Source organism: Aotus nancymaae, unplaced genomic scaffold (genome assembly GCF_030222135.1).
Source record: "Aotus nancymaae isolate 86718 unplaced genomic scaffold, 86718_ANA_hifiasm-v0.15.2.pri h1tg000036l, whole genome shotgun sequence".
NCBI lineage: Eukaryota > Metazoa > Chordata > Mammalia > Primates > Aotidae > Aotus > Aotus nancymaae.
The window spans coordinates 66530956-66546761 of record NW_026988450.1 but is presented as its reverse complement, the minus strand read 5'-3'; the positions used below and the strand labels follow the sequence as shown (position 1 = coordinate 66546761).

The 15806-nt window shown below is 39.7% G+C and overlaps 1 protein-coding gene across 5 annotated transcripts in view; it reads left to right on the top strand.

The window, feature by feature from the left end:
* Positions 1-15806, top strand: part of SAMD12 (sterile alpha motif domain containing 12) — a 490937-nt gene that overhangs the window by 416198 nt on the left and 58933 nt on the right. For 3 of the 5 annotated variants that reach the window (XM_064384536.1, XM_012443285.2, XM_012443282.2), the window contains one exon: positions 4130-14673. The exons of the other annotated variants lie outside the window; for them this stretch is intronic. In XM_064384536.1, the coding sequence (XP_064240606.1) occupies positions 4130-4190 (61 nt within the window). In that variant the 3' untranslated portion in view covers positions 4191-14673. Of the gene's footprint in view, positions 1-4129; positions 14674-15806 lie in introns of those variants that run through there. 5 annotated transcript variants of the gene reach the window in all.

The window sequence follows — 15806 nt, the reverse complement described above, 5'->3', positions numbered from 1 at the left end:
TGATTCCAAGAATTCTTGATTCCAACAATTCCAAGAATGTCTAAACTATTAATAGTAATGGTGGCTCATCAAGCAGAAATTTGAAAAGGAACCCTTTACTATTTGTTAGCTACAAAATCCACACATGAACAGCCCCCAGGATATACATCTTCCTTGAGTAGTTGATAAAGCAGAGAGAGAAACCAGAGCAATCCCACTCTCCACATGCAGACCAGGATTGAATCTCATGCAAAATTAGTTGCTGAATTAAACAAAGACTCTCCTCCAACATCATTCTTTTCTTTATTAACTTTACAGCTATTTAATAAGCACTTTCTGTATACCTGACACTTCACATTGCATTAGGAGGATACACAACAATAAGACATGACATCACCCACCAAAAATAATAGGAGCGATGGAAATATTAAACTAAAGTGTTCATTGTGGGTTTGTTGGTAAAAATTTGAGATGCCACACTAGCTCACAGGAGAGAGTTGTTAGCTTTTTCTAGGAGGAAAGAATACTTCAAAGAGGATGTGATGCTCCAGGTGGTTGTGAAAGAGGGAGGGGTTGGTGTTCACTAGTGCTGAAGGTATATAAAGAAGATATCCTAGGCAAAAAGAAAGAATCAGCAAGACCAGGAACAACCCCGCGCATATGCAGAGCTGGAAATAGGCTGGGATGCTGAAGCGTAGGGGATGGAGCCCAAAGAGTGTTCCATATCAAAGATCACATGTTTCCCCCTTTTCAGAGCTAGAACTGTCTAATGCAAACTGCCATTTTGCATTTTGACCTCATGTAGATTTATATACCCAAAGACATGATTCCTGTTGCAGGTAAGTCTCTAGCAAAGTGATGATGGCAGAAGCCATCACTATACATATGTGACAGAAAGATTAAGGTTCAAGGGTCCAGGTGTGTGTAGCCAGGTGTAGTGGTGCGCACCATGCCTATGGTCTCACCTACTTGGGAGGCTGAGAAGTGAGGGGATCACTTGTGCCTGGGAGGTTGAGGCTACGGTGAGCCATGATGGTGCCACTGCACTCCAGCTTGGGCAATGACAGCTAGACCCTGTCTCCAAGGCAGATAAGAAGAAAGACTAAGCTTCAAGGTTTACTTTCACCACGTCTTTCACATACAGCCTGAGTAAATGGGGACCTCGTGTCCTCACATATAGCCCATCTCAGCATGGTGACCCATTCAAAAGGAACACAATACTCACTGCAAAAACAGCAAAGAGCAATGAAGGATCACTGACTACCATGGAAAGACTGCAAAGACAACACTGCTATAGCACACTCTTTTCTTTGGCCATCCCTTTTCCCAATGCCCCAGGCATTATGGCCAGCACTGTCCCAGACGTCCTATGTCATCATCTAAACCTTCAACTTGTCTCTCTATGGCCTCTAGTTCTATTTGTATTCATATCTCACAGGAGTATCTTATTGCTCTAAAATAAATTCATTTTAGCCTCTGATTTTTTTTTTTTTTTTTTTTTTTTTGTGCTCTAACAGGGCCCTTCATTGTGCTGACTGGGCTTGTGGATAAACATGGAAGCCTACTCAGAAGATGGGATGGGAAAGGCTCAGAATCTTTCTATGTTCCTATCACTCCTATATGTCACTAGAAGGAGACACACCTAAGTATGGTGTATTAGTTTGTTTTCATGCTGCTGATAAAGACATACCAGAGACTGGGCAATTTATAAAGAAAAAGAGGCTTAATGGACTCACAGTTCCACATGGCTGGGGAGGCCTCACAATTATGGCAGAGAGTGAAAGGCATGTCTTACATGGGGGCAGGCAAGAAAGAATGAGAGCCAAGTGAAAGGGGAAACCCCTTATAAATCCATCAGATCTCGTAAGATTTATTCACTACCACAAGAACAATATGGGGGAACAACCCCCATGATTTAATTATCTCCAGCCAGGTCCTTCCTACAACACGTGGGAATTATGGGAGCTACAATTCAAGATGAGATTTGGGTGGGGACACAGCCAAACCATATCATATGGATATAGCTTTGATCCTTACTAGCTGTGTGACCTTGGGTTAACAATATTTCTGAGCCTCAATTTTCTTTTCTATAAAGTGGGAATAATTCTATGTATCCTAAGAAGAGGATTGGACAACCATAGAGGGAAGAGCTTTAAAGTATACTGCACTCAGATTACATTCATGGTTATAAGTACTTTTTTAATAGGCTAAGATTAGACATATCTGCTTTCTCTCAGCTACTAGAGACAATTGTAAGAAACATGGTTATTTAAAGAAGCAGCAACTATGATAAACCTAGTTGTCAACTCATGACTCAGGTTCCAAAGTATAATAATTAATTAGGGCTCACTATTATCATTATTCTTTTCTTAAATTGAATTTTATAGGTTATTAATTCTTTTCCAAGGTCACACATTTTCCGGATCTGATTTTAGCCAAGTCTCAAGGATAGTACACTGTGTCAAGTTCCTAGAAATCAATGTTGCTCTTTGAGGCTGTACTGCTCCCCTTGCAGGTCAACCTGGACAGGACTTTACCCGCACTGGTTTTTCTCCCCCTTTCAAAATGCTGAAGTACTTCTCTTAATGAAATTACAAAGTATTTATTTTCAAGGTAGTATCAGTGAGTGAAAACAATCACGATGCTTTAGTTAGTCATGGGGCAACCCTGCAAGCCTGCAAGCCTAATTTTTGTTGTTGTTTTGCAAAATATTATGATGACAGTAATAAAAATCCTAGGGCCTTCATTTTCACATACAGTTCTTTTCTATGCATATATGTAAGCTTTATATTATATCATAACTGCTTCCATGTTGTTACATAATCATCATAATTAGTATTATTTTAATGACCATGTAATTATCCATGTTGTTAATGTACCATAATTTACTTAACCTAAATCTTCAACAGTAATTTTTCCTCTATTATAAATAACATCTAGGTTACATATTTGTGCACATAGCTTCTTTCATTTTTTTTTTAGATTATTTCCTTAGGATATACTCCTAGGAATGGGATTACTGTGTTAAGGAATATGCGTTTTTAATAGTTTTTAAATAAACTGACATTTTTCCAACTGGCAATGCCATCAGCAATAATTAGTGTCCTGCTTTCAATACAACCGATCACAAGTATGTATTATTATTTGATTTTAATACACTTACATAGTACCTTTTGTTTTTGCATTTTCTCAAAAATTGCAAATGTTCATCAAACACTTGCTTACAAATTGTGTGTTATGTCATATTTTGAAAAGGCAGTTAGTTAGATTTGAGAGCTAGTTAGGTTTGAAAACTGAGGTAGTTTTTTTTCTTTTGCATCAAGAACGCCTGCTGTGCTTCTCTCCCATTGCCAGATAGTTGTGTGTATTAAAAACTATTATCGATAGTTTTCTGAGCAAAACATTCCATTGTACTCATACAATAATTAATTCTTGATGACCCATGTCTAAGGACTGTAGGGAGTACCCAAATAAAATAACAGGAACATGAGACAATTTAAATTAGAAAACTCAGGAACGTATATTAATATTTCTATACCAGCACTCCCAAGGCCAAAAGTAGGGTTGCAATGCAAGTAGTTTAATCTCTGGTTTGATTTTAACAGCTTTCTTTATCTAGTCTCTAACCTGCTCAGCTAATCTGACTTTGCAACTAGCAAACTCAAGAACTCCAGCCATTCCACTTCCAACATTTGTTTTTCTAGATTTCATTCTAAGAAATCTTTCTGATGAATGAAAACTTCCATCTCTCCCCAAAAATAAAATGCTTCACACCATCCCCAGTCTTACCTTGTGCCAGATCAAACAAATGCATGAACCTTCATAATATATGAAACTATTTCCCAAACCGCAGCCCGTCATTCGGTTGGATGCTAATTCCAGAGATCTGGTTTTACCCTCCCTTCCAGGCAGCTTCACCTATTTCTCAGTTGGGTGTCTTCCATGCCTTGCCAAATGGTAGGGAAAAAACAATTCATGAATATAAGCCACTGTAAATCCATCCTTTCATTGAGTAACCATCATTCTGACTAGAGCTTTTTCTTTGACATAAGGGTGTCAGGGTTTGTTTGAATAAGATAATTGCTACATATCAGTGTCTGGGAACATAAAGGAAAGCACTTACCATATTTCCCCCTTTTTCTTCTTACAGCCTCAGCCGAGGGTTCTCCATAAACACGGTTAGCCTTCCAAGCTGCTGTCCTGCCAGTTGATATGAACATGACCTGTTCCTCACAGAAAGACTAACCCATGGCACTGCCAGAAGATATCCTTGGAACATGGACAATTTAACTGGATTAAGTGAAAAAACATCCATTCAGTAAAGATTATGGGCTTTGGAAAAATCTTACTTTGCTATGGATTTAAAATGAGGTGCATAATATACAGTGCCAAGTCGTTCCAAGTGGTCATTGGCAGACCATTAGCTGGAAAATTGCTTCCAGTTTTCATCACTGTGCATAACTCAAGTTCCCTTTGGGGAGTTGTCTGTGCCCTTCACTAGAAGTCCTGTTTTAGCATGGCAACTACTGGATTATTTTATTATGTGTGCAGATGGCATGATGTTTTAGAAAAAAAAATTACAGCAGTTCTGCAATCTCAGTGGAAGTGTTCACAATATTATGCCCTGGTAGGAATGTAAACATGTCTCGATTGTGTTAGTTATGATGTCTAAAGGTTCTGTCCAACTCTTAAGCACTTTATATGAGAACACTACACCAAGATGAATTAGCACGTTCAGCACATGTGAAAAATCAAGTATTTTCTTTTTACGTTTATAAATCTTGGTGGGTTTTTTTTTTCCTGGCTCAGACTGTCCAAGACAAACTCCACTACTAGCATATCCCCAGTTGTTTGTGGTAGGTTGATGTAAATATGGCCACGATACTGTTAGATTTCACCTCCGGATTCTTTACTGAACAACTGGTTTACTTGTAGCACCAAGGGGAAGCAGAGGGGGTCTAGTGATTGTGATATCTTAGCTTGCCTCTTTGTTCGCAGGCAAGTTGACAACAGGCACATACAGGTACTCAAATACAGGAGGCTTCTATTTGGCTAATGTAGGTATTCTGCAGAAGAGTTTCTCCAAAGAAAAAAGGGGATGATATTCTTTTAATCAAAGACCATTGTGAATGGATAGTAAGGTCAACAGAATGCAATTCTTTCGTGTGGTCTGACTTTAACACTTCGGAAAAAATTCTAAGTCGAGTTTAAATTGCCATTCTCTTAAGAGGGAAACATCAAGTGACCCCACTATGTGCCTAGAGAAGGAAGCATCAAGTCCTATACTAGGTTCCTTGCTTAGCATAGAACCTACTAGTCCCTTTTCATCTTTTCTGGGATGATACCCATAACTATTTTTTTTTTAACTAGGTCTTACGACAAAGCACAGTCCTGGGAAACCAGTCAACTTAATTATCGCTTATCTTTAAGCATTACAGACATGTGCATATTGACTGGCTACATAACACTGTAGCATGTTTTTTTCCTGAAAATATAAAGTTGGCTGAGTGGAAAGCTCAGCGCAGTATGTTCCTGTGCCCACTGTCCCAGCCTGGGACTGACAGGCATCAGAGGCTTTTCTTTAAAATACGTGTAACCACTTCTGGAACACTTCCAATGCAAGCAAGCTTGATGTTTTAGGGTGTCTCCAGATACATAAGCATTGTCTGCCTCCTCTCAGGGTCTCAGGAAATACACAGCCTGTTGGAAACCACCCCCGCCTGAGATCTGGAAACCTGACAGGGAAAGGGAAGAAGGTCCAAATGAGTCAGCAGCAGGGTGACTCACCACAAGCCTGGTAGGCTGCAGAGCCAGAGAAGGGGGCTTCCAACAAGGAACTCAGAGAAGTTTCAGTCACCACCAAGATCTGGCCCTTCGACAGGTCAGCAGCAGGACTGCCTGGCCCTCTGCAGAACGTAGTTCTCTTCGCATCCATAATTAGGAGGCCAAACTCCAGCTGCCAACATCCGTGGACACAATATGCCAATCTCCACTGCCCATCTCTTGTGCTCAGTTCTAATAGCAGGTCTTCTTCCTCCTTTCATCCCTCCCTTTATTCAGCAAGCATTTGTTGAGCATCTACTATGTGACAAGCATTGTGCTTAGGTAACAACAGTACACAAAGCAGACTCCCCACCTGCCCTTATGAAACTGTATCTTCTCTTCCCAAACATTATCACCACCCACCTTTTCCACAGTGAAAACTTAGACAGCATTCTCCATTTTGCAAGAGTAACCTAGGAAGAAGAACATGGCAGCAGACAGCTCCTCAGGGAGCAGGCAGCAGAATGAGAGGTAGTAAACTGCATCAGGCTCCATGTTTGCACCTTTCAGGTATAGCCAGCTCTTCCAGGGCCCAGACTGAGTTGGTTTGAGCCCCTGAAAGCAGCATTCAGTTGCTTTCCTCGATATCCACCCTGGGCATCTATGTTCCCTTTCTTTACATAGGCACAACCATTCACCACTACGCTGCATTATCTAAAGCTCCAATTCTATAACTAGTCCAGGGAACACGCAATTAAGTCTGATGAAGCCTAAGAACCGCCAGGTGCTGAGATATTGTAATTTGGAATTAAGGTTTAGCCAAGGACATTCTGAGACTACTGCTGACTCTCTTGGAAAACTGGACATGCTTTTTAGTGCAGATGTTCATTAAATGATGGTGGTTCATTGTTACTTGCTTTGGCCTTTGCAAAACATTCCGAACAATTAAATAAGTAGTTTCCTAGTTTGTCTTTGTTTAAGCCAAACGAGTGTTGTAAAATTATTGAAAGATGATGGGTGAAGAGGGACCTAGGAGAAGGCAAAATGAAGACTATTAAAGAGCCCAGTTGAAGACTGTGTCTCTAAAAATGCCTTAATGCCTTGCACATAACTCTGTGTTTGCATATGAACTACTACTCTTTTCCAAACAGTCAACCTCTGTTTGACACCACTTTGGGGGATAGTTTTGGAAACATGGTGGCATAAAATCCAAGCAGTCAAGAGTTAAACCAGCAAAAAGGAGGAACAGCTTTATTCGCAGGCTTTGGCATCTTTATTACATGGTGGTCCTCTGTGATCGCCCATGGTTACCTTCGGCTGTGCTATGCTTTCTTCCCAAGATGTGTGTATGAAATGTTACCTCCTAGAAATCCAGAAATGACTGTAGTGAGTTTTGTTTAGTAGGAAGCCAGAGATGGGAAAGTAAAGGATACATATTTTTATGTCTAAGGACTGTAACCTGTTGATGCTTGACTTTTCCCTTTACTTAAACCTATGCTACACCTTTATTAAAAGACTGACACCCAGACTTGTACAGAAAAGGCACTCTTGGGAATGAATAGAAATGAATAATTATCATACTTTCCATGGTGCCAAGGGGATCCGTTTATTTCCGCTTTAGAACTGAATATGCAGCATTGCCAGTCCTGCTAGTGTGAAAAGCAAATCACTTCAGTAGTTTGAGACCTACCTAGGGGAATAGAGATCCTATCAACTTTCTTTGTGGGTAATGGCCTACCTTCAAATCCCTACTCAGGCTCTGTGAGGTGTGCACCTGCAGATTTCACTTCTACCTCCAGAATCCTGGCAGACAAGCCAGGAATCTCTCCAGAGTCACTTCTCAGTTGCTCAGACAGAGGCTAACAGTCCTTAGTCCTGAGGAAATTCTGCCATTTTAACATTCAAGGAGAAAAGGAAAATCAGCTGTACGTGAGAATATCAACTAAGGATAAAAACCTCTAATGGATTCCCCCTCGTTACTTGCAAATGCTTTCTTTGTCTGCAAATGTCACATAATTGATTTTGGATAGGAACAATAAAAGTCTCAAGGAAGTGAAGTTTTTAAGACCCCTTTAGCCCTTTACTTTCACCAAAACCTTCTCTTTCTTTCCAGTACATTAGCTGTTTCGTTCTTTGTGCTGTTTTCCTCTACATTCTTTAGAATAATTTTGTTACTTGACAACTAGGCTTGTCAATTGCCTTAGACTGTTTTTAAAAATCTAATCCTTGAAAATGACATAAATTCCATTATTGCTTTAGGGCTGTTTTTATTCGCCCCTCCAACCCCTTCCACTGCACTTTTTAGGGTGTTTTTTTTTTTCTTTTCATCTCTCTTTCTTTTAACATGATGCTGTGGGTGGATCTCAAGAATTCCATAAAGTACTCAACAAAAAAACAGAGTCGTCACCTTTTTTCCCCAGTCCTAACAATTTCTTCTTAAACTTGATGGTGGTGAAAACTTGCTGCCCAAAAAGCAAGTTGGGTAGTAGGGATTAATAGCACTGACCAGTCATCTGGGAGATTAATTAATCCCAATGCAGTCCTGAGATGAGGAAAGAGGACAGGCCAGGAGATGTTTCTACTCAGGGCACCACTAAGGACTCTATTTCAAAGCCAGATCCTGCTCCTTAGTCTTTTTAGATCTGAATCTAATCCTGAATCCAGAGGATTATCCTATGATTTCTGGTTTATGAACCCACATGATTCCTGGCGCCACTGCATAGCTTCAAGGTAAAAGAGATCTGTGTTTCTATTATTTTGCTATGGTGGCTTTTGGGGAAACGGAGAGCATTCTTTTGAAAGCAGGAAACTTGAGGAAAAGCTGGCTAGGTGCATGGGAAGAATATAAAGAATAAGGTAGATGCTTCTCATTTGTGGAAGGTAGCTAAAGGGACAGTAACAGTACTGGTGGCCTTCTGGCCATCATCTTAGCTCCACAGGGAAAATTCTGGGTTAGGGCAAGTGCTGTTTCTAAAATCTAAATTTTTTAGGGTGAAATTTGCCAGCAACGAATGTAAAAGGGAGGAGCCATCCGGCGTAGGGCTAATTTTATACTTCTTGCCCAAGGGCAAAATGACTGAGACAGTACTTCCATGAAACAGCAGAAAACAGATGCCAAAGATATCATAAAACTGAAGTTCGATTTGCCATGTAAGGCTATTTAAAAACCCGATGCACTTCAAGCATTCTTTCAGAGCTTCCCTCCTACAATTATATCAAGCACAAGAAAGCACCAACAGCATACACTTAATGTCATGTAAAAGTAACCATATGACTTGTGTTGAATTATTATTGGCTGGTTGACATATTAGTAAGTGTCATAGATAGTTAGACATTATTTCTGATCATACAAAACTCTTTTCGTAACCTGGAGCCAATGGTTGGGAGGTTTGTTTGTTTGTTTGTTATTTGTTGTGTTGTTGTTTTCCAAACCTCAGATATTTTGAGGCATCTTAGAAAGGCTCTTAAGCCAAGGCCTTTTTGCCTCATATGCAGAGTATTAAGAACAGCCCTACTGATGTGAACCTCAAGGAGGGAGGCTGTTAAATTAATCCAACACTGGAGATACTGATACCTCAAACAATTAAAACACTGAAGACTCTGCTGGTTGCCTTCCACATTGTTTACGGCCTTTTAAAATTCAGTCATTTGGATCAAGGGAAATAAACGGTTGGTTTCACATGGCTTTTGCCACATTAGCACAGACACAGCTATCAAATGTAGAAGTCAAGACTGAGTGGATGCATGAGAGCAAACAGATCTGTTTTATATGATTGCATTTAATCACCACCAAATTCTGTAAAAATATATTCAAATACTTAACGCTAAAAAAAAAATTCAAAAACAGGAGACTGTTACTGGCTCATGCTTTCACTTAGGGTAGGATAACTGATCTTGAAGACGACCTTGTAGAAAACTTTGCTCAGTTAAATGTCTCAGGCACCTGGGGCTTGGTCCTGTCCCATTCCACAAACTGATGATGGTCTTCTCCCATCTCCTCAGAGGAGTTAGCATGGCCTCTAAAATAGCACAAATGCCACGAAAATACCTTTCTAAACTCTATAGAGACTTCCTATCCAAGTGTAATTCGAAGGATATGATTTGAGTTTGAGCATGCTGGTGGTCCTTGATTCTATGATCCCTAAATGAATCAGTTCTAGTTCTTTACGTGTGTGTGTGTGTGTGTGTGTGTGTGTGTGTATTTCTAGTATTTTTTTTAACCACAATTAAGTGAATTTAGCATGTTTGCATTAGGAACTGCCCGCTAGCTCTGTTCCTGCTTTTGACAGTCCCCATGTCCAGATCCCATACAGTGCATTTGAGAGAGGACCAAGGTTATGTTTCCCCACATACCAGCTGCTGCAGAGGTTTTGAAGTGCCTGACCCAGTTCTTTTTCACATCAAAAAGGCCTTCAGTTACAGATGGAAACCTTAAGGATGAATGTAGAGTAGGGGAGAAAATGCATGTTTGAATGCTGGAACCTTTGTCTTTTTTTAATTTTTATTCAATTCCCACCTCAGATCACCAGAAAGGGAATCCTCTCTGGTGGATGTTAGCACCCACTGGAGGTAAAAGGGGTCCTACTTAAACTCATGAACATAGGCAATTTTAGGGCTCTCCGGGGCTTTGAATGGTTTTGCCACCACTACCTTTCCTCCACCAATAGAAAGATGCTGTCCTTACAAGGCGATGTTTGAGGAGACCACGGTTTAACTAGTAAAAGAAGCTCACATTGCAGAGAGCTGAATAATACCAGGCTCTTGACTTTGCACTGTGTGTCACGGTCATGTCTGGGACAGAAGGAACCAGTCTGCTGAAAAGCCAAGCCAGCACAAACATTTGGAGACTAATTCCACTGAAACTCTTGTATCCCTAAATCATACTACTGTAGTTTCAGTTAATGTAATTATTTAATACCATTAGACACTTAATTAAATAGCTTTGCACAAAATTTTAGAAAAGATCAATCTTGTAACAAAATTCCATATTAACAGTAAAAAGCACCTGAGAAAAGAAATATTGATCTGTTGTGGTTTATATACTTGAGTTATTCTTAGAACTTTGTGGAGATTGACACTGCTCTGATAAAAAGGAAGAAAATGTTTTGAATTCAAGAATGCCAGACTAATAGAAATCGCCCAGTCTCTCTGGGCCGCTGCTCTTCAGTGTGGGGTGCTCTCCGTCTCTCCTTAGAAGATGGGGTTGTTTGGAGGCCGAAATGAACTAAGGGAAGGAGCTGTCCTGTGCCTCCAATATCCCTTATGTGTATTTAGAGTGCTGATCTGGGTTACAGGCTTTATTCAGTGATTCCTTTCCCTTACTTGAGGCTTTCTCCGTGGAGTTGTTATTTCTGAATCTCCATTCTGGGATTTACAAAGGAAATAGAGTGATGAAGAAGTAGCAATCAGCATTTTACACAAACAGACATACATGTACACACACACTTCTTCTAATACATGAGGCTAGTCTGCAGAGTCTACAGCCCAGGTGTCCATTTATTTCCACTTCTTCACCTCCCAAAGATTTAGAGCTCCATGACCCACTAAGGTGAAGAGTGCCAATCCCAGGTCGGAGAAGACCCATCGGAGTGTGAAGGTGCCAAACTGAGAGGCACAGGAAGCAGACAGGACATCGAACTTCCTTGATGAACTACTGCATATTGGTGTTTGTTCTAGGAAGGAAAGAGGAAGAAAAATGACACAATGTGAATTGAACATGAGTAGTTCTCTTTATAGAGTATGAGAATGGAGGAGGGGGAGAATCTGATAAAGATAATGATTCGTTCTTTCACAAACACTAACAAACATAGCTAAAAAGCACATGTCAGAAACACAGAAGTCTGTGTAGATGGTCAACATGCTTATAGCTTCCTAAGTGAGTACTTCAACCAGCAGTCTGAATTCTGCTGGTCTCCCAAGAGTGTTTAATTACATAAGTATTACCTGTATTCATTTCCCACAACTATTGGGTTTTCCTTTCTTTCTTTCTTTCTCTTTTTCTCTATGCATCCTAGAAAAACTCCCAGGACTATACTTAGGAGGAGGCAATCAAATTATTTGGTAAAACAAGAGTGCCTTTTCTGTTGGATGTCCACTTTAGTTTCCTGGGTTCCCAGGGCATACAATGTTTAGAAACTTTTTTTCTCTAAACATAAGAATTATTGTGCACCACAATTTTGAACCACCGATTTCCGTATCTTAAGCAGCTATCAACTCGCCAATTCCCTTTGGGTCTCCTTTGTATATTCTTATGTTTCCTTCTGTTTCTGGTTGTCCTCAAAAAGAGTTGAGGGGGGCATGACTCTTACAAAAGGGATAAAAATGAAACTGTGTACAGATTTTTGCCCCCCTTGTGTCTGTGAGCATGATCTCTATCAGGCTTGAAAATCTGCTTTATCATTTTGTATATTTGACTATTTTGTATTCAGCATTACTTGACTCCTTATGTGCATGGCAATGTATTAAAATGTGGGATTTCTATTACCGTGTAAAAGCGTTTTGATTCTGATTTTCAACATATATCCTAGGAAAAAAAATTACATTAAACTTTTCTATTTTCTTCAGCTCATCAGCTTTGCAGAAGAAAAAGAAAAGTTAACAGCATTTCACTTCTCCTGTGTTAGCTAATGATGCAATTCATGGTGGAAAATTGTCCTCAATTATGCTGTGTTTCCTAGAGAAATAATATATGTGAAATGAATTGATGGCCTCCCTGCAGCTCCCAGCACATAGAATTCCCCCAGCACCAAATCCCACCAGCATAATTGCAATGACTGGTGAATGCTTTAGTGGTGAGCACAGCTGGACGAGAGACACAATTCTCTTCATCCCTCAGACATGGTAACACACGAGGAAGAGATGGGACAACAGATCTTGGCCCACCGATTTCGTCTCACCCCAGAGAGTCAATAATACGTGCTAATAATAACATGATTGATGGCATTTTCCAGCACCTCCTGCTCCATCTCTCTGAGGTAGTGACCAAATATAAGCTCTCTGTATTTTATCAATAGAAAGACTGACCTTCAAATAACACCTGCCCAAGAGACCTGAGTTAGAAACCAGAGCTTCCAGACAGCTTTGGCGTAGCCAGCCTCTAGTGCAGCAGACATCTGCAATACCCTCCACCTACCTCCACGTATTTTTAAAGGGCCAAATACTTGTCTCAAACTTAAAAAAATTCCCTGAATAATATGATACACCAAATATAAACAATTGACCATTTTCCTGCTCGAAATTACCATTTTCACCCTGCCTTTTCTCAAGGAGACATCATAATGAGTACTTATAGACACTCTGACTTTACTGAATATGATGAATTGCCTCAACCCGTAGAGAAGAAACACTTCTTTCCCAGAAAGGAAAAAGCACTTATAAATTGCATAAAAAAGAAAGGAGACACCCATTGCCTTTTTTATTACATGCTTACTGTAAATCTAGTGTTTGTTTTGTTTTCTGAAAAAGGTTTCCAAAAGCAAAAACCTGTGATATAACCTTTTAGGTTAGCTTCCTGACTCCACGTATAAACATTCTAAATCTTTCGATATACCTTGCAACTCTAAAAGCACAATTTTCTCCTACTTTTCTCTACATAAAGATTTTGAACATGGAAAATGGAGTCACCTTTTTGTCGGTTAAACTTTTCAGAAGATGTTAAAATCAGAGCCCCCAAACAAAACATTCTCTTTGTCTTGACCTTTTAGGATCACTTGTAAGTATTTCTTCTCTTTCTGTCTCTTTCTCTTATTTTCTTCTCTTTTCCTCTGTTAGTCCCCTGCTTTTAACTTATCTCTCTCTTTTGTAGGCTTGTCTTAAAACCTTTCTCCACATGCCTTCCTCTTCCTTTATCTCATCACCTTCACACTCCCTTTTTCTCTCCCATCTCTCTCTCTCTCTCTCTCTTTCTCCTCTCTCTTTCTCTCTTCCACCCCATTTACCCTTCTCCTTCCTTCTTTTTATGGTAGCGCATGTATCTGTCTTTGTATCCCCATCTCTTGCACACTATAGTTGCTCAACAAATGTTAGGTGAACTGAATTAAACTTGCTGTCATGTTTTTCCTGGCTTATTTTCCTCCTGCCTACTGAGCCTAGCAACCTCTACAAACACTTCATTAAACAAATCAACTCATAGTAATAAAGACTACACCAGATGTGTTTTCTGAGGTAGGTGAAAGCTTTAGCTGAGAGGTTCTCCCCCAGTGAGGTGTAGGCAGATTCTCCTATATACCACTTTGCCAATACAAAGAAATCCTTTCTGCCATCTCAGCTTTGGGGAACTCATGATGCCCTGGGCAAACATGGTAGCTATATTTGGATCAAGGACAGTGATGTCTGTGAGAAATTCAGTTGAGACCGCCAAAATAATTTTTCAATCTAAGATGATTCAGAATCTTATAAAATCTTTTTTTTGAGACCTAGCAAATGTGAAGTGCAGTGCTGGTTATCTTGTGCTAGAGAAAACCTAAAATACACTTTAGTTTCCTATTGATAATTTTTGCCAAGAGCTGTCTCTGGTTGGGAGGTTTATTCCGGTGATGACGAAATCATTAGAATTGTTAATACTTTCTCCAATATCTATTTATAAGGCATATAGATGTATGTGCATTGTAAAATAGCTTTCCCTTATTTTTCACAAACATTGTGCAAATATTGAAAAATTAACTAAAAACAAGCTTTAATAAAGACATCTACAATCATGCTTTTGTGTAACACTGGGGAAATACAAAGTGGGAATAGATCACGAGAATTGTATATAGTTGTTTGACAAGTGACGATGTTCCCTTTCTCATGAGAAGTGGAAAACTTGACAGGGTTCTATTTTTCTGTCATATTTCTCTCCTTTGAGTAATGTAACCCAAATATTATTAGGTTCCCATGGTCCAGTCTCTGCAGGAAAGTTCAAAAGGGGAATAAAAATGCATATGAAAGCACTGTGAGATTTTACTTTGTCCTTCATGAAACTTCCAAAACCGAGTGTGTGGGTGGACGTGTGGGTATGAGTTACACAGAAAATATCTTTAAAATCCTTCCCATCTATGCCACCCTCATTATCCTCCACCCAAAGGCAGCTGCTTCCTTCCATTTTAACTCTTCTTTCTCTCTCGAGAAGAGCCCTTCTAAATCTCAGCCCTTTTTCACTTCTGCCTCTCCAGCTCTGCTTTGCTATCCTTGTTGACATGATTCTTCCTTCCAAAAGCATTAAAACCAAACTAGCAAACACTAAATTTTTCTATAGGAGAAAAGTAGAAAAAGGGATATGATAATACAATATTTTTTTAATGATTTTATCAATTTTTCTTGATTTTTCATAGTAATTCTTGCCTCAGAGCAGTGAAATTGATGACTCCAAAAAAAAAAATGGTTAATTTGGTTGCCACTGATGGTTTAAATTCTAGTTCCAGTAAGTAAGCCTTGTGGGGCTTGAAATCTTTTCATGTTTTAACGAACATAGGTGAATCTCGTGCCATTTGTCCTATGTGACAAGAACTGGTCACAGTACTGGTCTAGGTGTTGTTGATTCAGAGATGAATGACACTTTTCCTGACCTTAAGGATCTTACACACTAAGAGAAATAAGCAGCTCAACAAACACTTCTTAAGTATCCTATATTAAAATGCAAATATCTCCGGAAGGATAACTTAAGCCCCATTTATTCTCAGATGCTGGGGTTGGGGAGAGATGCAAGAATGTTTCATAATCAAGCCAGCTCAGAAAACATGATATATGTACTTTACCCAGTCCTAGAGACTTGGGATGCCTATTAGCATATTAAAGGCTCTGAGAAGTCTTGCAAGAAATAATCATACACATATGTTCAGTGCAGCGCTTTCAAAATTCATCCAAGCATCAATTGTTTTCCCCAGAGAATACCAGTTTACAGCCCATAGAACAAACATTTTTGGAAATGCCATTCTAAGCCAAACAGTGCTTCGTAGCAATGTTCTTTCAAGCAGGTGAGTGTACAGACCCTCAGGAAAGAAGTGGTGCCAGATGGACCCCCTGAGAGGGAGATAGAGACCTGAGGGATAAAAAGTGGGCTAAAAACAAACCTGCCACTTCCTGTT